The following is a 25101-nucleotide window of genomic DNA, read 5'->3' as shown; positions in this document are numbered from 1 at the left end:
TCATTCGGACCCCCTACCCCCACCCCCACGATTGGTCCCTGGTGCGCCTGCTCGGAGGCGGGGCGGAGCTTTGCCCTTTGTTGTGGGCCCCAGTTTCCCAGGACACCGCGCGGCGCTGGGGTGGGGCTATGCAGATGAGGCACTCGGGGGCGGGGCAGCGGCGTCGGCGGCGGCGGCCGGGGAGGGTCAGTTGGAGGCAGGCGCTCGCTGAGGCAGGAGGAGGTGCTCGGCCCGCGGCCTGACAGGGACTTAGCCCGCAGAGATCGACCCCGCGCGCGCGCGACCCCACACCCACCCACTCATCCACCTATCCACTCCCTGCGCCGCCTCCTCCCACCCTGAGCAGAGCCGCCGAGGATGATAAACACCCAGGACAGGTAACGGCCCGGCCCAGGCTCCCCGCCCCCATCCTCCCTCATCTGCTCCAGAGGGCCTCTCCCATACCCCCAGCCGGCCCCCGCCCCCCGCAACGGGGCCATCCGCCCCAGCCAGCTCCCTTCACCACTGTAGTCACCCCAGTCCGGTCCTCAGCCCTGCAGCTGGGCCTTCTTATGTCCTTTAGCCCCTTCTCTTCAGCCGGGCCCATCCCCCTCATCCGGGCTTCCTCCTCCCCTAAAGCCCCCAAAAGCCGGAACCCAACCTTCCAACCAGGTCCCCTTTTTTTCCTTAGCCCCACCGAACTGTGCCCCATTCCCCAAACTGGGCTTTCCCCCGCATCCAGATTCCCCAAATTGTTTCCTGTCTTCCTCAGATCTTTCTTACTCCCCTTATAAGTCACTTAACCCTTCACTTTGAATCCCCTCCCTGATGAAAACTGCATCCCCCACCCAGACTCTTCTCGTATCACTGCCCCCCGCCCAAAGTCAGCCTCCACCCCTCAGTTCTCAGTTACCCCCACTCATCACCCTCCCCCCATTCTCTTCAGGCCTAGCAGTCCTTACACGTATGTCCAGCCTTCCTTCTGGTCCCATACTTCAGCTTTATCTTTCCCCCACCTTCCTCCCTCCACACCCCTCTCCCAGTTAGGCCCCATTTTCCCAGTCTCCTAACGTCATTCCTTTTATTTATCAAACACTGGGTTTGATTCTGTGCTCCATCCTATTGCCCCAATGGTATACCCCTAACACTCTTGGAAACATTCTTACCCTGTAAACATCTTTCAGCTGGGACTCATCCTTCTCCTTCCCCTCTTAACTGAACCCCATCTTTGGATCATCAGATCACAGGACTCAGCCATCCCGCTTCCAGTGAACCTTCCCCCTGTACCTCCAGTGCCTTCAAACCAAGCTCTATATTCTGGACGCTAGGCCTTTGCAATTTCCTCCCTCAAAACCCGACCCTAGTCTTCCCCCATTAATTAGAGAAGGGCTGCACATCTTTCTCAGACCGAGCACCCTGGTTTTCCAAACTTGCATGGTATACCCTTCCCCCTGCAGATAGCTGCTCAATTTTCCTTTCTCTGCATGCCTCTCTTTCTCCAAGGCAATCCTTCTTACCTGTCTTCCCTCAAATTTTAATATATTCCATATTTCTGCCTCTGTTCTCTGAAACTGTTCCACAATTTCCTAATTCCCCAGAATTTTTAATTTCAGTTGCTCCTTATACATCAGAATGGCTTTCATTTACAATTTGGACCTAATTCTCTTCTTCATTTTTTCCCCAGACTTGTTGCTGTCCTGTCCAAACCGTGTCTGAAGCTCATTAGTTCCCCACACCAGACCTTTTGTCCCCAGATTTGGCCTTATGGCCTCTGCCTCTCACTTGGGCCTCATTATTTTGCAAGCAGATCCATTCCCTGTAAATCTTTCTTAAATTGGGCCATGTTCTATTCAGAATTAGACTAGTTTCTCTTAAAAGCATTGCCTTCTTTCTTGCTTTTCTTTGCATAGAGCCCTCTAACTGCCACTCAGGGTTCCTCTCAAACTTAGGCACTCTTCTTACTGAAATAGGCTATCAATTTTCCTTTCCTACTTGTTAACAGCACCAGCCTTAAATATTCCAACTGGGTTTTCAGCTATTCTTGTATTTCAGTGTTTCTTTCCCTGGCTTCACATTTGAGAAATCAGTCACTTGGGCCCCACCTTCAAAGATTGGTCTTATTGGCCTACAGTGTCCTGATTATTAGCATATAGTTTTAAAGCTCCCCAGGTAATTATAATACGAAGCTGGGGTTAAAAACCACTGCTTCCTTCCCGCAGCTTTTCCTATCCTATTCCTGTAGTGGGTGTCAGCTCTTTTTCTACTGACAAGGGCCTAATTTTCTTGGAGGAATTTTTTTTTTCTTTTTTTTTTTTTTTAGACAGGGTCTCACTCTGTGGCACAGGCTGGAGTGCAGTGGTGCGATCTGGGCTCACTGCAACCTCTGCCTCCTGGACTCCATTTCTTCAGGGATTTCTTAGTCTTTTCTCTCTCAGGTACTGTCCAGAAGTACGCAAGATACAATACCTGCAACAGCCTCTGAAGTTCCTGTCTCTAGTTACTTAGTTCTCAGCTATTGGCCATTTTCTTCCCCCAAGTCTCAGACTCTTACCCAGTGCTCCCACCTCCATTTCTTCTTTACGTGTAGAAAGAAAATTCATTCCCCATTTGATAATTTGTTATGGTCTTATTTGACCTGTTATCCCTGCCTCCCAAGTTCTCTTTACCCTATAGCCCATCAGCTGTTAGAGTTTCCTTTTCCAAGAGTCTCCATGTCCATTCCCTCTGCATTCCCCTCTTTCACTCCATCTTCTGTAACCCAGCCCCTCTGGAGCTGAGGAGGTGGAGGCAGATGTAGACTCGGAGAGTGCTGGATGCAAAGGTGTTACGTGTGGCAAAGGCGCTGTGTGTGCTGAGGATAGATGGCAGGTATGAGAGAGGGCAGGATGAAGCACGGGTGGAGGGAAGCAGAGGGACCTACAACAAAACCCACTCAAGGGGGTATGTGAGATGGACTTTTTTTCCTCTTCTTTTTGTGTGTCTGTAGTGGGGGTTGGAAGGTGGGGTGGTCTCAGCAGTCATTCTCTGGAGTCCTCTGGACTGAGCTGGTCGAAATGCCGAGTCTTTTGCAGGCTGAGCCCTAAGAGTTGAGCAACTTGGAACCAACATGTAAGTGTCTTCACCAACTGTGAGGTTGAAAGACCTGAGTTCTGGCTGAGCCAGTGTGCTTACATGTGTAAAGAAGAGGGGGTTGGGTTAACTTGACTCAAAAATTCTTTCCAGCTTCCTAAGTGGCAAAACAGGCTTGCTTGTCTCCAGGGCCCTTGCTTAGCGTGTTGGTAATTTGAGGGGCCTGGCTGTATGAGAGGCAGGTGGAGAGAGGAGCCAACTGGCCTGCCAGGGCCTGGGTAGGAGCTAGGCCTTGGATCAGGCTTCTCCACTTGGCCTGGGGGTGGGGTGTTGTGTGCAGGGTGTCTGATTTCTTTGAGTGATGGCAATCCTGTTTCCATAGCATGTTTCCTAGCTTCCTCGGGCCTGCCCCTAACTTTCTAAAAGGAATCCTGGTAGAGTCCTAACTAGGGATTCCGATAAGAGCCGGATGTTCTTCCCAGTCAGTGTTCTCGGGTGTTTCATATCCACAGAGTGGGGAGCTGGCTGGGTTTAGTTCCCATTGGGTGGGGGATGGGATTTTCAGCTTCCCTGGCTCCAGTGAAAAACTCAGGAGGTGGAGGCTTGGTTTCCTGGAAGAAATAGTTGCAGAGGACCTGGCACCATGTTTTGAAAACAAGGCTCTTCCTTTCCAGTGTTGTTCTGATTGGTACTTCCAAAATGTCAGAATTCCTGATGGTGGGGGAGGGAAGAAGATACAAGTACAAGCACCTTTATTACCCTTTTTGAACATGAGGTTTAAATCCAAGGAAATCAAGCTTCCTGGCCTTTTTGTCCCTGGATTTGCGGGGGCAGGGAGACAGTATCTGTCTAGGGCTTGCTTTGTACCTGTGACAGTATAGTATGTAGAGAAGCACTAGCCCTGGCTTGATAGTGATATTATTATCAATCTGTGCTGATGGGCTTTGAAGAGACACATTTGGTTCTACAGGTGGTTTTTGGGGGAAAGGGGGCAGAGCACAAGAACATATCAGAACTATCAGCATCTTCACTGAGTGGTTTCCTGGGTAATGGAATTTCTGTCTCTTCCTAAAGAGTCTGGTTTCAGTTATTCCTTATTTGTTGGCACTATGGCTTGTTGGGCATGGAGTGGTAGGGAGAGCCAGTTTTCCTGTGATGTGCCTTCAAGGTCACCCTATAGGTAGGAGGGTTGGGGGAGAGGAGAAGAGGGGGGAGAGAGAGGAGAGAGTGAAAGAGGAGAGAGAGAGAGAGGCACTCTCCTAGTATAGTCAGGAATCCCCCCAAATCAGAGCTGAGCTTCAGAAAGCAGTGTGGGCTAATAATAGCAATTCCTCACTCTGCCAAGAAATCCAAATTTAGTCTCAGAGCTGCTCAAAAATATAAAAAACGGGACTGAGGAGTGGGATAGAGGGATGTTACAAATGTGCATTTCTAGAAAAACAAAACGAGTAATTCATCCCTTTTTGAAAGAGTATACAGTGTTGATTCAAGTTGTGCCACGATTTAGAAGGTTATGCAGCCTAATTGAAAGTTACAGACCAGGCCAGGCATGGTGGCTCACACCTGTAATCCCAGCACTTTGGGAGGCTGAGACGATTGCTTGAGCCCAGGAGTTCGAGACCAGCCTGGGCAACATAGTGAGAGCCCATCTCTAAAAAAAAAAAAAAAAAAGTTATAGACCAGAAACGGACAAGTAGGCAGGCAAGAATTTTGTCACTTAAAGTGAGCAAAACAGGTAGTGTCCGGTTAGCAGCAGTAGCATAAAATGCTTTGTATTAGATAAACCTTAAGAAAATTTCTTAGGCCTTTGATACTATACAAACAATGATATAATTCTATCCTGGGAAGAGGATGGCACTGTGTGATGACCTTACTCTACAAACTAGATTGAGGTACTAATATGTAAAAGTAAAGTCTTATTTTAAAGCTTGATTACCTAGCTATCCACTCACCTCTGGTAGCATATGTGATTGTGCCTACCTTTGGCATATGTATCAATATCAGCTGTGTGATAAGCAAACCTCAAAGGCACAGATATTCTCGCTACCACTATAACTGTTTCTTGTGGAGAATCAACCAAAACCCAATTTTGCTTTCAGCCTGTGATTCAGAGTGGTGATGTCATTTTCTTTATAATTGTGCTTAGCAAGAAGACTCCCTGTGGAATGCAGAGCAGCCCTAGTGAAATGACTTATGCCTGGCATCTGCCAGGGGCCCTTTTTCAGATGGAAGGGGCATTGACAGCTGGAAATCAGCCTCTAGGGCCACACTAGACTGGAGGTGGTCATCACCTCTCACCTTTCTTACTTTCTGTTTTGCTAAGTGATGACATGTCTTTTTGCATAGGGATTAGTCATCAAAGACATTCCTAGTCTCAGAGTAAAAGCAACCTGTATGAGGGAAGTGAGGGCACCTTTGGGTGTTCTGTGAGACAGGGCCTGAGAAAGAATGGGTCAGAAGAGGTTGAGAGGGGGAAATGAATGTAGAACTGTGTTGGGAATGTGGTTTTCCTGTCTTCATTTGATACCAAAAGGTAGTTAATATCAAGGCCATCTGACTTTCTCCGGCAGGTAATAGAAACCAGAGAGAAAGGGTGCAGAATTGAATGAGCGAAGGAGGCCACTGATTCAAGTGAAACATGATCAGAAGTATATTAAGGAGAATTTGAATTTAAGTATTTTTTAGATGTAGCTAAGTGGAAGTTACTCACAGAATTACTTTTATATGGAATCTCTTCTCTTTGTACTCTGTACTCTTTCCGTAGCCATCTGTGGGGGATTGGTTTCAGGACCTCCCCGTTACTAAAATCCAAGGGTGCTCAATTCCATTATATAAAATGGTGTAGTATTTACATACAACCTACGTATATCTTCCCATATACTTTAAATTATCTCTAGATTACTTATAATACATAACACAATGTAAATGCTATGTAAATAGTTTTAGTGCTTTTTTATTTGTAGTATTTTTTTATCTGAGTATTTTTGACCCATGGTTGGTTGAATCCACGAATGTGGAACCTGTGGATATAGAGGACCAACTGTGTGTAAATCAAAACTGACTTAAAGACAGCCGGAAGTGAATCTTTTTTTTTTTTGAGATGGAGTCTTGCTCTGTTGCCAGGTTGGAGTACTGTGGCGCGGTCCTTGGCTCACTGCAACCTCTGCCTCCCGTGTTCAAGCGATTCTGCTGCCTCAGCCTCCCAAGTAGCTGGGAATACAGGTGTGCACCACCACGTGCAGCTAATTTTTGTATTTTAAGTAGAGACGGGGTTTCACCGTGTTGACCAGGATGATCTCGATCTCCTGACTTTGTGATCTGCCCGCCTCTGCCTCCCAAAGTGCTGGGATTACAGGCGTTAGCCACTGCGCCCAGCTGGAAGTGATTCTTTAACAGAAGATCCTTTACTTTTATCAAGAGACTTAAGGGTTAATTCTAAATAGTAAGTACCCTAGAGATTTAGAAATAGCATTTGAATTATAAAAATTTTATTTACCATCATCATTGCCCAGCTATACATCTGCTGCATACACTGCCTATCTGTAGTCAGTGTGTGAAACTGTAACCTGCTAAGGGCATTTCATACAACAGTTTCACAGACACTTTAGAGACAGCAGGATGTGATATGTTAGTAGCACTCATATGTATTCTGAGGAGTGTTTCCAAGGGCATGTCCTATCACTGAGAAAATAAAAGGCACTAACAGATTGACTCTAATGTTCCATCTCTCTTCTGAATTGCCTTGTATGCTGGATACCTGACACGTTAGTTTCCAGCATGGTGTATTTCTTTTTTCTCCTGCAAAGCAGGACCAGCCCAGCTGGATGTTTGGGTTCAGTCTGATACATTTGATTCTCCTTAATCAGCCTGATCTTTTCAGCCTCTGAAAAGGAGAAAAGGACTGAGCTGCCTTTTTTTTTTTTTTTTTTTTGAGACAGAGTCTCGCTCTGTCACCCAGGCTGGAGTGCAGTGGTGCGATCTCAGCTCACTGCAGCCTCCGCCTCCCTGGTTCAAGCATTTCTCCTACCTCAGCCTCCCAAAGTGCTGGGATTACAGGCATGAGCCACCATGCCCAGCCTGTTTCTTAAATCATCCTTTCGGTGGTTGAGATTAAACCATGCCTGCCCTCAAGTGGTGTGACCAGGAGATGAGGAAGGATTGGAAAAAGCTGGGGATAGGAGCCAGTTAGAAACAAGACTAAACTGAATATGAAACCCAACCTGGTTTGGATCTTAGGATAGGAATACTTGTGTTTAGAAGTCACTGTCTGTTGTGCTTAAATTCTTCCAGGATTCACTATTCCTAATGAGCTTGGTGGCGGATCTTTAATACCATTTGAACACTAAAGCCATTATTAGAAGAGAAGGCCATTACTGGGTAATTTCATGCCCCTTAATGTCTTTAACTACCACATACGTACCCATCCGCCTTCCTTTCTCACTTTAGAAATGACAGTCAGGTTTTTTGGAAGAGAAGCAATTTGCCATTCACAGCAAGTAACTAATAACAGATGCTTTATGTGGACGATGAAGATAATTATTGTGATCTACTGTCTACTAAGCTTATCCCAAACCCCAGCTGTTTCTTTTAGGGAACTGGAACTAGTTCCCAGAGTGGGGGCTTGAAACACCCCTCCACCCCCACTCACATACACACTCGCTTTCCTGCACAGATTTATGGGGGAGGAGCAGAGCCTCCAGGATCCTTGTATGTGAGAGTGGGGAAGTAAATGACATGTTACCATGGCGTAGATATCTTGCATTTATTTGAAGAGGAGAGAGATCAGGAAACCAGAAATATCACAAGCCCCACTGCTAAATATGACTAGCTTAAAAAAAGAAATATCACAAGCTCATAGATTAGTGCTGGACACAGGGTAGGCCGGCTCCAGGGATTATTTCTAGGAAGACAAAGGGGATTATGGTCTAAAAACAATATCCTCACTTTATTCTCTTCATTTCAGTGAGTTGGCCCTGTTGCTTCTGCTGTTTGCAAGTAAAAATTAGCTAAGAATCAAGATGGTAGTTGGAATGCAGGGCAGAGGTTGAATGTAGCTCTCTTATCTAAAGACCATTTGAGGAATAATTCCTTTGGAAGTAGGAGCCTGGCACCAGAATTCTAGAATTGCAAGGGCCTTGGTGATTGATAGGGTTATGCTGTGAACCTAATTAATTCTCCTCGTATACAAGATGATAATCTGTCTATCTCAGAGGGGTTTGCCCCATCTTTGGCTAACTCCATTGACCAATAGAAGCAAATCAGCTTTCTCCAGTGGCCCAACCCTCCTCATGCCCCTGCAGGAACCTCAGCACAGGCCAGAAGTGGTCATTGGAGAATGAGAAGGGAATCATATGATGTGGTGCATGTGTGTGCATTTGCTTGGGGAAACTCCCCCCGGTCCCCAACCCCTGTCTTATTTTTTCTAGTCTGGACACTGTTATTCTGCCCCTTAACACATTGGAAGGGGGAATCACAATAGCTCATTGTCCCCAGCAGAAAATAACTCCTGTCTTGAAAACAGTAGCATAGTCCTCTGTTAAGCCCTTTCTGTTTGTTTGTTTGTTTTTGTTTTTTTGAGACAGAGTTTTGCTTTTGTTGCCCAGGCTGGAGTGCAGTGGTGTGGTCTTTGCTCACTGCAACCTCCACTTCCCAGGTTCAAGGGATTCTCCTGCCTCAGCCTCCTTAGTAGCTTGGATTACAGGCACGCGCTACCACACCCAGCTAATTTTTGTATTTTCAGTAGAGATGGGGTTTCACCATGTTGGCCAGGCTGGTCTCAAACTCCTGACCTCAGGTGATCCACCCACCTCGGCCTCCAAAACTGCTGAGATTACAGGTGTGAGCCACTGCGCCTGGCCATTTTTGTTTTGAGCTGAAGTTTTACTCTGTCACCCAGGCTAGAGTACAGTGGCACAATCTTAGCTCACTGCAGCCTCCGCCTCCCAGGTTCAAGCGATTCTCCTGCATCAGCCTCCTGAGTAGCTGGGTCTACAGGTGCACACCACACCTGGCTAAATTTTTTTTTTTGTATTTTTAGTAGAGATGGGGTTTCACCATATTGGCCAGGCTGCTCTCAAACTCCTGTCCTCAAGTGATCCACCCGCCTCAGTCTCCCAAAGTGTTGGGATTACAGGCATGAGCCACTGCGCCCAGTTCAGCCCTTTCTGTTAACAGCTGTTGGTGAGGCCAAGAGTGGAGGAGGTGAGGATGACCTGAGGTTTTCCAGAGGAGGGAAGAGGTGGATATGTGGTTACAGCCCTAGATTTTTTTTTTTTTTTTTGGAGGAGGAGTCTGGCTCTGTCACCCAGGCTAGAGTGCAGTGGTGCAATCTTGGCTAACTGCAGCCTCCACCTCCTGGGTTCAATAAATTCTTCTGCCTCAGCATTTTGAATACCTGGGATTACAGGCGCCTGCCACCACATCCAGCTAATTTTTGTACTTTTAGTAGAGATGGGGTTTTGCCATGTTGGCCAGGCTGGTCTTGAACTCCTGAGCTCAAGTGATCCTCCCTCTTTGGCCTCCCAAAGTGCACCCCTAGATAATGACGCTGCTCCTCACCCATGGACACTTTTGTGGGAAATCCATTTCTCAAAGAAATTTCCAAGTATACTTGTAGGCCTCCATTTGAAATCTTTGAGAGAACAGACCCTAGGAGCTGAGCAGTGATGGATTTGGACTTCCATTTTCAGCTGGAGTGCAGATACAGTTCTGCTAATAGGACTGCCCCTTTGGTTATTGTACCATTGCCATGTTAAGTGTGAGTTCAGTTTGTTGTTCTTCATTTAGGAGAGTCCAAAATTGGCATGCCATGCTATATAAAGCAAAGGACAGTGTGAAGAATAGTTACCTCACACCATTTTACAATGGCTTTCAGGGGGAAAAAAGCCCTAATTTACAGCATTTGGGGACTTTTGCAGTATAAATACTCCTCCTCTGGCCAATTCAAGGTATCAACATGACATCATTAAACACATACTTGGGAAGAGATGTGCACGATTGTGTGAGCTGGCCCCAGCACACCACTGCAGTACCCCCTGTATGTGTCCACTGCATTCCAGCTGCTCTGAGGCTGATGTGTGGTGGCTGGGAAACAGGCCTGTTGCTGAGTCGTGGTGTGTACACGCACACACAATATACCTCTTTCTCTGCTTCACTTGCCCTTGGCCTAGGGAATGAACTACATCTCAGCCTAAGGAACCACTAAATTGGATTCAAAGACAGTTGAGCAGATCTACAGCCCTGTTGGGTCCATCCGAAAATCAAGGTGGCCAGTAAGGTGACAGGGAGCTCCTTTAGGAGCCTTTTACCTGCTATAATCTGATTATTGGATTCCTTACTCAGGTCATAGCATGCATCCTCTCCCAGCACATACCCTGCACCCAGCACATCTGAATTTCTGTTCTGACCACATCACTATTACCTGACCTCCCACGCTCAGGTCACAAAAGGATCAGCAAAGAAGGGCAAGAAGGCCCCGCATTTGGTGGCATACCAGGGGCAAATCAGATATCACAGTATTCTATGTACTATTGTGTACCTCTGCTCTGATAGCTAAATCCCTGGATTTAGTTTTATTCTTAACCGTCAAGGGATTTAGTTAAATGATTTCTCACTCCAGCCGGGTGTGGTGGCTCACGCTTGTAATCCCAGCACTTTGGGAGGTTGAGGCCGGTAGATGACTGGAGGTCAGGAGTTTGAGACCAGCCTGACCAACATGGTGAAACCCCGTCTCTACTAAAAAATACAAAATTAGCCAGGTGTGGTGGCACATGCCTATAATCCCAGCTACTTGGGAGGCTGAGGCAGGAGCCTGAACTTGAACCTGGGAGGCGGAGGTTGCAGTGAGCCAGGTTCATGCCAGCTTGGCCCTCCTGAGACTCCTTCCCCATGCGTCTGCAACACGGTGGGTTCCCCCTAAGACAGCAGTGTAGTTCTGGAAGCTGAAGCCCACAGGACTGGGGCAGTTGGGGAGCCTTCATAAGCCTTCCCTTGTTTAGAGAGAGCCAGGATGGATGGGGGTGGGATTTGAGTTATACCTTTACATCTTGGCCGGGCGCCGTGGCTTATGCCTGTAGTCCTAGCACTTTGGGAGGCTGAGGTGGATGGATCACGAGGTCAGGAGTTTGAGACCAGCCTGGCCAACATGGTGAAACCCCATCTCTACTAAAAATACAAAAATTAGCTGGGTGTGGTGGCATGCGCCTGTAGTCCCAGCTCCTCGGGAGGCTGAGGCAGGAGAATTGCTTGAGCTTGGGAGGTAGAGGTTGCAGTGAGCTGAGATCATGCCATTGCACTCCAGTCTGGGCGACACAGTGAGACTCCGCCTCAAAAAAAAAAAAAAAATCTTCAAGTCTTGGTGTTTACTGTCTCATTCTCTCTGTCTCTTACAGTAGTATTTTGCCTTTGAGTAACTGTCCCCAGCTCCAGTGCTGCAGGCACATTGTTCCAGGGCCTCTGTGGTGCTCCTGATGCCCCTCACCCACTGTCGAAGATCCCCGGTGGGCGAGGGGGCGGCAGGGATCCTTCTCTCTCAGCTCTAATATATAAGGTAAGGAGGACCCTGGGATGGAAGGCTGGGTGTGGAGCCTTCTCAGACTCCACTGAGCTGCTGCTCAAGGGCAGTAATCATTTTCTGTAGTCCTCTGGCTCTTAGCCTAGGCCAGTGGGGGTACTGTGAAGGACTCTTTCAGCTGAGGCTGTTGCATGGCTTATTGGGAATACTAGAGGAAAGATAACAGCACTATTTGTTGCCTTTTAATCTGCTGTAATTGAGGCCCAGAAGTTAGTTTAGCTTCTCACTAAGACTGGGATGGAAGGTTAGCAGGGTAGCTGAATTCTGGGCTTTTAGGATTGTGCCCAAGGGAGGTAACACATAAGATAACACGGACCCTACAGTCCACTTGGAATCAGACTTTGGCTGACTGGGGCTCCAGCCAAACCCTCACACATATCATCATTTGTTTTTGATGTTTCCCTTTCTGACAGGGAAGGAAAAGAACGTGGTGTTGGGGGAAAGTGTGGGCTTTCAAGTCAGGGAGACCTGGGTTTGAATCTCATCTCTGCCATTCACTGTCTTTGGAGCCTCGGGTCATTTGCTTCATTATTCTCAGACTTAAAAGTGGAGTTGTTAATTACCATCTGAAGTGCTTGTCATGGTGATAAAGGTAAATATATGGGACAGCACTTTGTACTTGGCACCTAGTGGACAATTGGTAAATATTTCCCTTCCTACCTTGCTAGCTTTTACTACCATCAACTGGTTTTAGTTTCTGGTAAGTGACAGCTCCTTTTAGCCATCATGACACTCTGCATTTTCAGCATGGCCTCTATCCAACGCTACCCTGAGACTGGCCTAAGGGGACTCCCGGCATCACCTAGATTAGGGAGTGGATGATATGGCCAGAAGCAGTAGTGACCTGGTCCTCTGCCCTGCTTTCCTTCCCAGGACGAGAAGCTCACTGTGACCCAGGACCTCCCTGTGAATGATGGAAAACCTCACATCGTCCACTTCCAGTATGAGGTCACCGAGGTGAAGGTCTCTTCTTGGGATGCAGTCCTGTCCAGCCAGAGCCTGTTTGTAGAAATCCCAGATGGATTATTAGCTGATGGGAGCAAAGAAGGGTAAAGAGCCAAATGCTGGGGAAGGGAAAGGAGTTCCCATTCCAGAGAAGAGTATATGTTTACTGTGGTAACAGAATTGTAGGGGAGTCTGTGCCTTCTCCCTTAGCTCTAGACTCCCCAGGCAGATACCGTTTTGTAACAGGTTATTTTTAGCCAGTAAGACAGGCCTGCTCTAGGTTATAATTAAAGCAGATTGTTATCACATTAACCAAATGCCTGCCGGTTAATCGCCCCATGGTTCACTCTTCCCAGCAGACACTAAATCCCCCTTTAGCTACACAGTGGTATAGTTTAAAAGGCCAGGAAGCAAAGAGAAGTACTTAGGCCCATTACCACCTTCCTAGACCTCTCCCCTCCCATTCACACCCCACCCAGGAAGCTCAGAGGTAAGTGGGATTTCATTGGATTGGGCAAAGACCCTCCAAGCGGCCAAGAAGTGAGGCCAGGAAGCTCAGAGGTAAGTGGGATTTCATTGGATTGGGCAGACTCTCCAAGAGGCCAAGATGTGTAAGAAATGTCCTGGGGACAGAGTTCCCGAGTGGTCCCAGCCTCTTTAGAAAATCCTTTTAGGCTGTGTTAGAGCCCAGAGTGTCACTCTCAGTGGCAGGTGATCATATTGAACTTGGCAATCTGGCGGACACCTGAAGAACTGGGTTTTCTTTCTAGGCCCCAAACTCTGTCTTGTGAACAGCATTACTTAAGATGGGTAGTGTTGCTTTCAGATGAAGAACTCCCATTACAGGAAAAGTCAATAACATTTTTCTCAGGTGCTGTGGCCCTTTTTTTTTTTCTGAATTCAAGGCTCTTGAGGTCTTGACATAGGAATCTTCCTCCTGGAGCTTCTGCATTTTTTTTTTTTTTTTTTTTTTTGAGACAGAGTCTCGCTTTGTTGCCCAGGCTGGAGTGCAGTGGCACAATCTCGGCTCACTGCAAGCTCCACCTCCCGGGTTCATGGCATTCTCCTGCCTCAGCCTCCGGAGTAGCTGGGACTACAGGTGCCCGCCACCACACCCGGCTAATTTTTTGTATTTTTGGTAGAGGTGGGGTTTCACCGTGTTAGCCAGGATGGTCTTGATCTCCTGACCTCATGATCCGCTCGCCTCAGCCTCCCAAAGTGCTGAGATTACAGGCGTGAGCCACCGCACCCTGCCCGGAGCTTCTGCATTTATACTGCTGGTTGTAGGCCTCAGAAAAGCCTTTGGGTTGGTGGGGGTGGGGTGTGAATGGGAGGGAGGTCTAGGAAGGTGGCGACGGGCCTCAGTACTTCTCTTTGCTTCCTGCAGATTGTTAGCACTGCTAGAGTTTGCTGAAGAGAAGATGAAAGTGAACTATGTCTTCATCTGCTTCAGGAAGGGCCGAGAAGACAGAGGTGAGGAGTCAGAGCCGCCTGAGCCTTATAGCCCAGACAGTGGGGCCTGGGGGAGAGAAGGGAGCACCTCCACAATGAGGTGGGACTCTTGAATTTGCCTTTCAAACCCTGGGAAATCATGGTGGGAGGTCAAGTGCCCAAAGGGTTAGTAAAAGCCTAGTGCTTATTTGTTCCATCTTTGTTTGGGGTTTTGATTTCAGCCTACCCTGTGTTTCCCATCAGACTTTTTAACACTCTGTCTTCTGCAGCTCCACTCCTGAAGACCTTCAGCTTCTTGGGCTTTGAGATTGTACGTCCAGGCCATCCCTGTGTCCCCTCTCGGCCAGATGTGATGTTCATGGTTTATCCCCTGGACCAGAACTTGTCCGATGAGGACTAATAGTCATAGAGGATGCTTTGCCCAAGAGCCACAGTGGGGGAAGAGGGGAAGTTAGGCAGCCCTGGGACAGGCGAGAGGGCTCCTCGCTGTCTAGGGAAGGACACTGAGGGGCTCAGGATGAGGGTTGCCTATTGTGTTCTCGGAGTTGACTCGTTGAAATTGTTTTCCATAAAGAACAGTATAAACATATTATTCACATGTAATCACCAATAGTAAATGAAGATGTTTATGAACTGGCATTAGAAGCTTTTTAAACTGCGCTGTGTGATGTGTTCTATCTAGCCTAGGGGAGGACATTGCCTAGAGGGGGAGGGACTGTCTGGGTTCAGGGGCATGGCCTGGAGGGCTGGTGGGCAGCACTGTCAGGCTCAGGTTTCCCTGCTGTTGGCTTTCTGTTTTGGTTATTAAGACTGTGTATTTTCTTTCTTTGCTTCCTGTCACCCCAGGGGCTCCTGAGTATAGGCTTTTCAGTCCCTGGGCAGTGTCCTTGAGTTGTTTTTTGACACTCTTACCTGGGCTTCTCTGTGTGCATTTGTGTCTGCCCTGGAGTAAGCAGGTCAGACCCCTCCTTCTTTACAGCTTAGTGTTATTCTGGCATTTGGTTAAGCTGACTTAATCTGTTTAATGTTATCAGTACATTTTAAATAGGGGCATTGAAATTTATTCCCACCACCAGGGCTTTTTGGGGGGATGCCTGGGCCATAAAAACACTAGCCAAACTCTAATTCTCAAATCACTGCCAGGAGTTATTGCTCCTGGCTGCAGGCCCAGGCCCCAAGGTCTCCTTCCTGGGGGTCACAAAGAGCAGAGAGGAAGAGGAATATATAGCAACTCAGGGCCTGGGAATTGTGGGGGAATCTGTTCTTAGGGACTGGATGCCTCTGGCTGGCTGAGCATAGCACTAGCTGCCTCCCCACCAGGTTCTGAGTAGTGCCTGAGACCCTGCTCTGCAGGGCCTAGGGTAGCGCTGGGAGTGTAGAAGTGGCCTGCCCTTAACTGTTTTCACTAAACAGCTTTTTCTAAGGGGAGAGGAAGTGGGAAGAGATCTAGATTTGGTGAGGGGGACGGGGATGTCAGGGAGGCAAGTGTGTTGTGTTACTGTGTCAATAAACTGATTTAAAGTTGTGGTTGGTCTATTCTTTATTTCTCAACTAGGACCAACTCCCTACCAAACTGTTTTGAGTCCAGAGCCTAATAGAGGTGTGGTGCATGCTCCTTGGGAAAAAAAGCTGCAGTGTAGGACGACAGATAAACTGGCCTAGGTCTCTGGGGCCATATTACACTGTGAAATGCAGGGTTGCTAGGAGTCTGAGACTCACTACCAGAGCCCCCTGGAGAGACAGATGTGTACACATCAGCTTCATCTAGGAGAGGCTATACCCAAGATCCAATCTGCTCTTAGCTCTTCCTTTTCTATAAAAGGCTGGGGAGGTTGGGTCCTGAAACTGGGTTTTGGCACATGGAGCTCCTGACATTCCCATTCCTGAGGTCTTTCTTTGAAGGGTGCAGCACACACCTTCCCTAATCTAGTTTTCTCCTTTTGGAGCTCAGTGTCCTAAGGTGTGGTTTCCAGTCCCCCACACCACAGCCTGATGAATAAGCTCTCAGTGGCACCCAGGGGGCTGGAATCCTCCTCACCACAGTTTTTTAAATTTCTCAAGGATTTACTAGCACTTTTTTTCTTTTGCTTCTGTTTTGCCAAGTGAAGGGCATGTTCTTCCACCTCCTACATTTTTGCAACTGTCTACTGTTCAGCTGTGGCTCTCACATTGCTCTTTATGGAGCCTGCTTGTGTTTTCACTGTGGGCCAAGTCATTAATCTTGGACTCTTTAACTTATATTCATTAAAAGTAATGAGCTCCACTCCCAAGTTTTTTTTTTTTTTTTTTTAAAGATGGAATCTCACTCTGTCGCCCAGGCTGGAGTACAGTGGTGTAATCTTGGCTCACTGCAACCTCTGCCTCCTGGGTACAAGTGATTCTCCTGCCTCAGGCTCCTGAGTAGCTGGGATTACAAGTGCCCACCATCATGCCCAGCTAATTTTTTGTATTTTCAGTAGAGATGGAGTTTTGCCATGTTGCCCAGGCTGGTCTCGAACTCCTGGCCTCAAGTGATTCACACGCCTCAGCCTCCCAAAGTGCTGGGATTATAGGCGTGAGCCACCGTGCCTGGCAGGTGTTACTAGAACAAGTCTGGGACTACAGACATTCAGTCGAAATCAGATGTCCCCCACTGGGCAGGTAATTCCTAGACGCAGCTGGCAATTTAGGATGCAGATACTAAACTCAAACACAAGGAATTTATAAGACAGATGAAAAAGAACCAATACAAAACTCAGTCCCTTACTTTTTCCCAAGAAACCTGCTTGAGATTCTGCTGCCACCTATTGGTGGTTCCTCTTCAATACAGCTAGAGTCAGAAAGGCTAAATTGGAAACCCAGGCACCCAGTGGAAGATTTTCCTTTTCAAAAAAAACTTGTTATTGAAGACCACTGACAGGAAAGAAATATGGTACCCAAAAGGCTGCACTACAGTTTAAAAAGCAACTTAGAAGGTAGAATATTTTGGGGGTGGGGTGGGAGTGGAGTGTGAAAGGCAAACTAAGTCTAAATTTAAGAACAGGGACATTAAAAACTTTATTCAATAAATACAACAAATAATTTAAAAATATACTTCAATTCCAAAGCCAATTAAGAATAGGAAGTAGAGAGGGGAAAAAGGGGGGAGGAGGAAGGTAGAGGAAAAGAGAAAGAGGCCAAACAAATGGTTTGGTTGGGCTGTGTTTCAGAGTGTACCACCCTTTAAAATTCTGATCAAATACTCTTGACCCATAAACCCTTAGCCCTTGTTCTGATGGGGTAGCCACAGAGTCCACCAGCTGGGAATCATCCACTGAGCTCTGGATCAGAGCATTCTAGAGGCTGGAATGTAGGGGGAGTTTTAGGGGTAGTTTCCTGGTCATTCCTAAAACCATCCGTCCTAACTCCCAGGCAGGTTTAAATAGTGCAAACTCTTAGGCAGAGAGCTCCCAGCTGCATAGTTTCACAGGTGAGTTTCCCAAGCCAGGGCCTCCAGGAAACAGGTCCCAGAGTACCCAGGGGTCCAAAGTCACTTCGGTGAATGGAATCTAAAGGTGAAGAGAGGGGAGGCCAGGGCACAGAGTAAAGCTCCTGGGCTAAGCCACTGGCCAAGCCAGAAAACAATGCTGGGCAGAAAAGGGTTACAAGGCAGGTAGTCTGGACACTGGATTCAACAACTTGCCATCAGCCAGGGAAAGTGAAGCTGAGGATGCATATGGAGCAGGGCCAGGAAGATCAGGAAAGCTGAGGGGGAACAGGAAAGTTGGGAGGAAGGAAGAGGCAGCTCAGCAGCAAACTCCAGGAGAAATAACCAGCAGCCCTCACAGATTTGTGATTGTCTCTTAAAAAGATTTATTTTCTCTTCTTGCCTGAATGTACAAAGGCAAAAAGAGTACAGTTTGTATATATATATATTTATATATATATATAAAAAAACAAGGAACTTGGTAATGTACACTTTACAGAAGGGAAGAATCAGGAAGACTGAAATTAAATCCAACAGAGCAACGCCAATGGAACAAAATCTATGAACAGCAACACTGCCCCTCCAGCCCGGGCCTCCAGCTCGCCCCAACCTGCTCCCAGTGGGAGGGCTGAGCACCAAGGCAAGCGGGTGGGCTGGGGCAGGAGGGGCTGGAGACAGGGCCTGGGAGGGGCTTGATCCCAGGAGGGCCCCATGGTAGGAGATCACTGGAAAGCTTCCTGGGAAGTCCAAATAATAAAACAAACAACAAAGGCCCAGAATTACGGGGCCAACTAGCTGCCCAGTTGCATCTTGGGGGCATCAGAATAGACAAGGGGATGGTAGAGGGTATACGGGATAAGTGACATGGGTGGCCTCAAAACCTGTATACAATACTTTCCTAGCCCTCTGCAGTCTTCACTCGCAACTCTCTAAGTCCTCCCATGGCCCCTTGAAACCTGGAAAGAAGAGACTCAAGAAATCACCATTTCATTTCATAGGGTGCCCTCTTACCCTTCTAAGCGTGTGGTTCTTTGATCTTGTGATATATGGAGAGAGTTGGGTAAGAGAAGGAAATTTCATACATGTACATGTACAAGGCAGGAAAAGGGGATGAAGGAAACTGCCATACCTTAAAATGAGGAAGTAGTTGATGTGGATCTTAAAGAGCAGCTCTCCAAGCCTTGCCTGATCTATCTGGGGATGAGGCCCCCTCTCTCTTCAGCTTCTCCTCGATGGGAAGCCCAGGGAGCAATGTCTGTGAGGGCCTGGGCAGGGGTGGCTCAGAGACAGGCTTGGTCTGGTGGTCTTGGCCCTTGGTAGCAAATTTTTCCAGCCTTTGTTTGTGGGGTGGGATAGGATGGGGATCCCTGCTGAGCATCTCATCCCTCTGACTAGATCATGGATGCCACAGGTAGCTCCCACCTGTGTTTCTCCTCCCCATGTAGAGGTGGACAGCAAATCTTTCACTCAGCACTTGTCAAGAATCTCCACAGCTGCTGCTTCATGTTATTTTGGAGGGAAGACTAGGCCCGGCAAGCATCAGGATCTGCCATTGAGGCTTTCACCTGCTCTTCTGAGCAGCTCCTACTCTTCAGGGAGACTTGGATATGAGGATCAAAGAGCCAAATGTTTAAGAAGAAAATTTAAAAAGGAAAAGAAAAACCTGTTCTCTTCTGGAGAACCCAAGGCTGCCCGGAGGAAGTTCATCCTCTGTTATAGAACGAGTGGAAAGGGCAGGAATGCAGGGCCATACCTGCCCAATGCAAAAGAAAATTACTCCAAACGATTTCTTTACAATATGTACAGAGTATGCTGCAGGCCAGTGCCACAGATACAAAACACACAACAATATTTTAAAACAAACAGGAACAGAGAGGGGCCCTTGGCTCCACCTCACAGGAGCTCCAGGAGGGCATAATCAGGCCGAAATTCAGTCACCCTCTTGGTTGAGGGGACTCAGGTGAGGTGGGGTGAAGGTGTCTGCACTAGCTACTTCCATGGAGGAAAGGGAGGTCACTGCTCAGAGCACTGCCCACGAGGGCAGCAGGAGGCAGAGGGAATATGATGAGTATGAGGGAGGTTGTTTTGGGGCCCTGCCAAGAGGTTTAAAACAATGGTTTTTGGGGAGGGCTCAGAACCCAAATTGAACAAAAATGAGGACGTAGACACCTAGGGGAAAGGCCTGTAGATCAGAGGGGATCCTCTTGAGCAGATGGTGACCCTAAGCCTCTCATGTGTAGGGTTCCAGGGTCCTTGGAAATCAAGTACTACTGGGCATTGTGCTTACTGTCCCGTTTCCCATTCTCCAAACTGAGTCGGAGCAGTACCTGCTCCTAGTCATTTTTGGCACTCTGGTCACACACTCCCTTTTCCAGCCTACGCTGGTGTCTGTCAGTCTTTACCTCTCTCAATCCAGAGGGTCATGGAAAGACAGGAGGGGAGAACAGAGGGATGATACCTCAAAAGCCAAGTAAGCTAAAGCTCCCCACACCTTGGGGAAGACATGACCCCAATAAAGCTATCAAATCATCCTCACTTTCCCAGTATAAAGAGCATAAAGCTTCCATTGGGAGACTGCATTTCTAAGGAGAGCAGAGAAATGTTGGCTGCCTCAAAGCACAGCTCCACTGAGTACATTCTGAGACTCTAACGTAATGGCTTGGATGTGTTATCCCAGGGTCTAAGGAACAAATAACCTCCCACGGCCAGTGGCCCCTCAAACAAAATATGTGTTACCAAGAAACACAGCTTATATTGGCCCATATGGAAGTTATAGACTGAGCTATATAAAATCATGTACTTGTAGACAGAGGAATTGGGCTGTATACATTTGTGGCCCCAAATGAGGAAGATATCAGATGGCTAGATGACAGTACATCTCCAAGAACTGCTGGGTGCTCCCAGGGGCTGCCTTCTGGGCCTTGCCCTAAGGTGACCTGGCAGACTCCAAGGTTCCCCATGCTGGGGAAAATACTAGTTTATCTGCCTGAGGCTTAAGAGCCAAGCAGTGGAAAAGAAGAGGCAAGACCAGTGTGGGGATCCCCCTGGGAAAGGCACCAAGGGGTTAGGAGGGAAGGGAAAAGGGCAAGGAGTTGGGGAATAAGAAGCAGCAGGACTTAGTGGGGACGCAGGTTCTACTTCACAGATGCCATTCATGCTCCAGCACCAGCTTGCTCCCAGTGTCCCTGGGGAGCCCTGTGCTGGTGGTGGAACCCCTGCCCCCTGCCTCACAGGCAGCTCAAGGCCATATTGGGGCAGATGCCTTGGTCTTCCTTTCCAGGCTAGGTTGTGAGCGTTTACATGTGCTCATGTAAATGGGGAGAAGTCTCCACATTTGAAGACCTTGTTTTCACAATTACGTAGAAAACAACCCCCAATTTCTTTCCTGAGATTCTAGTTCCTCCACATGCTGCCAATTCCCAGGGTGCAAAGCACTAGGGAGATGCAGAATCTGGTGATGGTGGTAATGATGGTGAGGGGTATGGCTGCTGTGCTGTCTTCAGACCTTACCCAGTGCTTGGGGGTGGGGGTCCCTCCCTGGTGGGCGGGGGGGCTGGCACTGCTCTGGCAGCAGACCAAGGGCTTGGGGAACAGAGCGGTGGCTTCTCTGGGCTGAGGCCATGTTCCCCTGGTTGCTTCCCGTGCCTTCATCTCCACAGAGGCCACAACAGTCATGACTGTGGCTGAGAGAATAAATATTTTTGCTAAGTACCAGCTCTCCAGCTCCTGAGGAAGATGGAGGGTCAGGTAGTCCAGAGGTCTGGTGGAGGTGAGATAGCCAAGGGTCTGCCTTCAGTCATGGAGGAAACGGCAAACAGGATGATCAACACCATTTAACTGATGTCTAAATGGCACCTTCAGCACCTCCTTGGGTGAGCCAGTCCGGGCCCATGAAGCTGATTTTATCCGGGCACTTGATGTCTGCAAGGGAAACATGGACAGATAACCAGGCACTCAGCCTGTTGGTAAAACAACCACAAGGTGGCACTCCAAGAAAATGAACTGCAGAAGTGGCCAGTACTGGTCCCTAGGGGGACACTGTGTTCCACAGGTCCTCTCAGAGGCACATGGCTTCATGGGAGACTCTTGTACAAGAGGCTTGGCCAGGGTTCTATGGATTCCAGACCGCTGACCCCTCAGAGCTATTCCTCACCTAGGGATTCTGTGATCCAGGTAGCAACTATCCCAGCTTTACGTGTTGCCCCAAATTAACAAAAGTTACTTACCATTCTCACCTCCTGGGGGGTGGGTAGAGTGAGGGAGTTGAGCCTTGTTGGCTGGCAACAATGGCTGTAGAAGAAAGCCCTGAGTGAGCAGGAGAACATGTTAGTGCAGCACTCACAGAAACCTTCCATTAACCATTTTCCCTGAGTTTTGGGGTGCTGACAGAAAAAAAAAATCTGATACTCAGCCAGATATATTTGCTGGAGATAGATAATAAGGCTGTATTTCTCAGCTGATTGTTTCTCTTTGCCTTTGGGGAACACCTGTTCCATATTCTTCTGAATATCAAGGCTAGTATTCTGGAGGAATTTAAGAGTTCCCAAACTCCAAAGGAGGAATAAATATCATATGCTTTAATGACAGCAGGAGGTTAGGACTGTGTACAGATTAGAAGCTCAAAAAAAAAAAAAATTAAAAAAGGATTCTTATGAGGCAGGGAGGAGGGTCCTAGCTGTGGACATACTACTGGGATGAAGATAAACAAAACAAGACAAAACAACAGATGGTAGGGAAAATAGGCTTACCTGCTGCATAGGGTAAGTTGTACTGTGCTGGGAGCAACGAGTACCCCAAGTGGTGGTGGTGGTGGTGTGTGGACATCAGGCGCTGGGAAGGAGAGGTGCGGGGCCGGTCAACACTCCGTTCACCCCCACCTGCTCCCCCAACGCTGCTACAGCTGCCAGCACCCCCAACCACCCCACAGCCTCCTCGATCTCTCTCCTGAGAAGTTTTATCACTTATCTGGAAAGGAAACCAGAGACACAAAAGCACTATAGTGAGACACACATACATACAACCACACACACACACACAAACACCCACACATGAGTGAGATGCCCAGGGTGCCACCTTATGACCCCTAAAAGTGCAAGACATGTAAGAATCAAGAAGATGCCCTGGGGGCTGCCAATGTCAAGTCAGCCAAGCTGCACTGTGGTCAGGACCTGAACTTGCCCACCTTCTCCCAGATCCTGGATCTGGCCTTACTGGTCTTTGGGTAACAGCCAGCGTCCCTGTACTTCTCTTACCGTGGGAGACTTGCTCTTGTAGTGACTGGCATGCTGCTGCAAGATGTCCAGGGCTTTGGACTCTGAGCTGGATTTACAACTGACACTGGGGCTGGCTCGTGCCTTGTCAGCATCTTCACCACCTGAGACCTTGCTGCCATATGGAGAAAAAGAGTAGCTGGAAGGCAGGTAGGAACCTGTGGAAGGAGAAATCAAACATTCAAAGAGATGGGAGAGGTAGAGGAAGCTCTGCTTTAGTGAGTTTGATTAGGCGGGCATCAGCTTTCCAAGGCACAGGCTGAGGTATTTTCTAACATAGTGTCTTTGGCTGAGACCGTTGGCTTGACCTTTCCTTACTGAGCTCTACAGGAAAAATTAGCTAAGGGATATTAGGAACACAGCCCTGTTTCCTGCAGCCAACTTCCATAGATCCGATACTGTTCTTTGAACTGGTCTCAGATTCATCTTGGAGAAGTGATATGATAAAGTGGAAAGATCACAGGATCTGGAGTTAGAGCCTTGGGTTCAAAACCTTATTCTGGCCGGGCACGGTGGCTCAAGCCTGTAATCCCAGCACTTTGGGAGGCCGAGACGGGTGGATCACGAGGTCAGGAGATCGAGACCATCCTGGATAACACGGTGAAACCCTGTCTCTACTAAGAAATACAAAAAACTAGCCGGGCGAGGTGGCGGGCGCCTGTAGTCCCAGCTACTCGGGAGGCTGAGGCCGGAGAATGGCGGGAACCCGGGAGGCGGAGCTTGCAGTGAGCTGAGATCGCACCACTGCACTCCAGCCTGGGCTACAGAGCGAGACTCCGTCTCAAAAAAAAAAAAAAAACAAAAAAAAAACAAAACCTTATTCTGAGACTTACCAGCGTGGTAACCTTGAACAAATAAATAACTGTTTTGAGCTTCAATTTCTTCATCATCAAAAATGAAGATACCAATACTTACTACTTAAGGTGATGGGGAGGATTTAAAAAGATAATATGCATAAATCTCAGAGGACAGCGCCTGGCTGTCAGGGAGCACCCAACAAATGCAACTGTGATTTTTATATTGACAGGTGTGAGTGACAGGGAGAAAGGAACGCCTCAAGGGTAAGAAATTTCCTATTTCTGTTTGAAACGCTTACTTCTATTTAGAGTGTGCTTTATAATAATGTCACCAGAATGTTGAGACTATTTAGGCTGCTGTAGGAAGCTGGAAGCTCTAAGGAGTGAGACTAAAGAGGCTAAAGACTATCATTATGGGTCATTCAAGGAACTATGGGTTAGGGTGGCTACCTCATAGAACGACTCAGTGAAAAAAGGGCTGTCATCTAAGTGAGCCTCAATATGCCTTGGGGCTGAGCAAGAAAACTCTGGACGTGAAATCTGTGCTTCATTCCCCCTTCCAGTGAATGGAATAGCGGCTGGCACTTGGTGCTATACCTGGGTAGTTCTGCATCATCACAGCAGGCATGCTCCGGTAGCTGGGGTGGTTGGGGTCGTAGGACTGACTGTAGGAATAGCCGTGCATGTAGGGGATGTAGGACTGGTGCTGGGTGAGTGGGGAGGACACAGGCACATGGACACTTGGCCGGGGCTCCTTGCTCCCAAGGCGAGACTCCTCCGACGTGGGCAGCTTGCAGTCACTACTTGTGCTTTCCTTCCCATCTTCCTTGGGGACAGAGTCCTTACTCCGACTCCTTTCCTCCTTCAATTTGCGGTCCCGCTCCTCCTTCCACCGCTCATCCTCTGACTTGATGTCTGAGTACTTGGCAGGATAAACATATGTCCACATCCGGGGCTCTGCCTCCTACAAAAATCACAGAACAACAACTGGGTGTTGTAGAGATAAGACAGATCTATTTCAAGCCCAAAGTCCCAGTAGAATCACCAGAGCAGATAATTACTAGACACCTGGGGCAGAGTAGGATCTTGGCCTCTATTGATCTTGTTTATATTCCAACTCTGCTCCCTTTTGGTTAAAAAGCCCCCGCCCCCACCTCTGCACCCACCCACAGGGAACAAGATGGGGCAGGGGGAGAAAAGGAAAATCCGTCCATGTATCAGTGGATGTTTTCTAGGTAAGAACAAACATTCTGGGGAAATGATTGAAATAGGAGAGGCTGCCCCTTCCAAGATGTTTAGGTTGTTTCACTATTTCAGAGCATGCTCAGTGGGGTGGAAAGCTTGTAAGTGACACTCAGATCGGAGGAGGGAGGGAGGCATAACTATTATACCAAGAGGGAAGGGAAGACATTCTAAGTCTCATGAGCAGAGCAAGATATGAGATTCCAAGTTCCTAGTTCTAACTCAACCTATAAAATCCTTGTTAAAGAAACTCAGTAACTGAGTATACTTTGTACCCACTCTAAAAAATAGAGAGACCATCAATACCTCATTTCACAGGAACCAAACAGT

The 25101-nt window shown here is 47.9% G+C and overlaps 2 protein-coding genes across 5 annotated transcripts in view; one reads left to right on the top strand and one right to left on the bottom strand.

Moving 5' to 3' along the window:
- The first annotated feature begins 138 nt into the window (after window positions 1-138).
- Window positions 139-15542, top strand: OAZ2 (ornithine decarboxylase antizyme 2). The gene is given in 5 exon segments (NM_001134909.3): window positions 139-377; window positions 11439-11596; window positions 12494-12669; window positions 13953-14038; window positions 14287-15542. Coding segments are annotated over 5 exon segments (570 nt in total). The 5' UTR covers window positions 139-357; the 3' UTR covers window positions 14418-15542.
- ZNF609 (zinc finger protein 609) overlaps window positions 14285-25101 on the bottom strand; it is a 240999-nt gene continuing 230182 nt past the window's right edge. For 3 of the 4 annotated variants that reach the window (XM_028850333.2, XM_077938091.1, XM_077938092.1), the window contains 5 exons: window positions 24127-24493; window positions 22715-22890; window positions 22211-22427; window positions 21689-21767; window positions 14285-21383 (listed from right to left, as the gene is read on the bottom strand). In XM_028850333.2, the coding sequence (XP_028706166.1) occupies window positions 21694-21767; window positions 22211-22427; window positions 22715-22890; window positions 24127-24493 (834 nt within the window). In that variant the 3' untranslated portion in view covers window positions 14285-21383; window positions 21689-21693. 4 annotated transcript variants of the gene reach the window in all.

This window comes from Macaca mulatta, chromosome 7, assembly GCF_049350105.2.
Source record: "Macaca mulatta isolate MMU2019108-1 chromosome 7, T2T-MMU8v2.0, whole genome shotgun sequence".
NCBI lineage: Eukaryota > Metazoa > Chordata > Mammalia > Primates > Cercopithecidae > Macaca > Macaca mulatta.
This window is presented reverse-complemented; position numbering and strand designations above follow the sequence as displayed.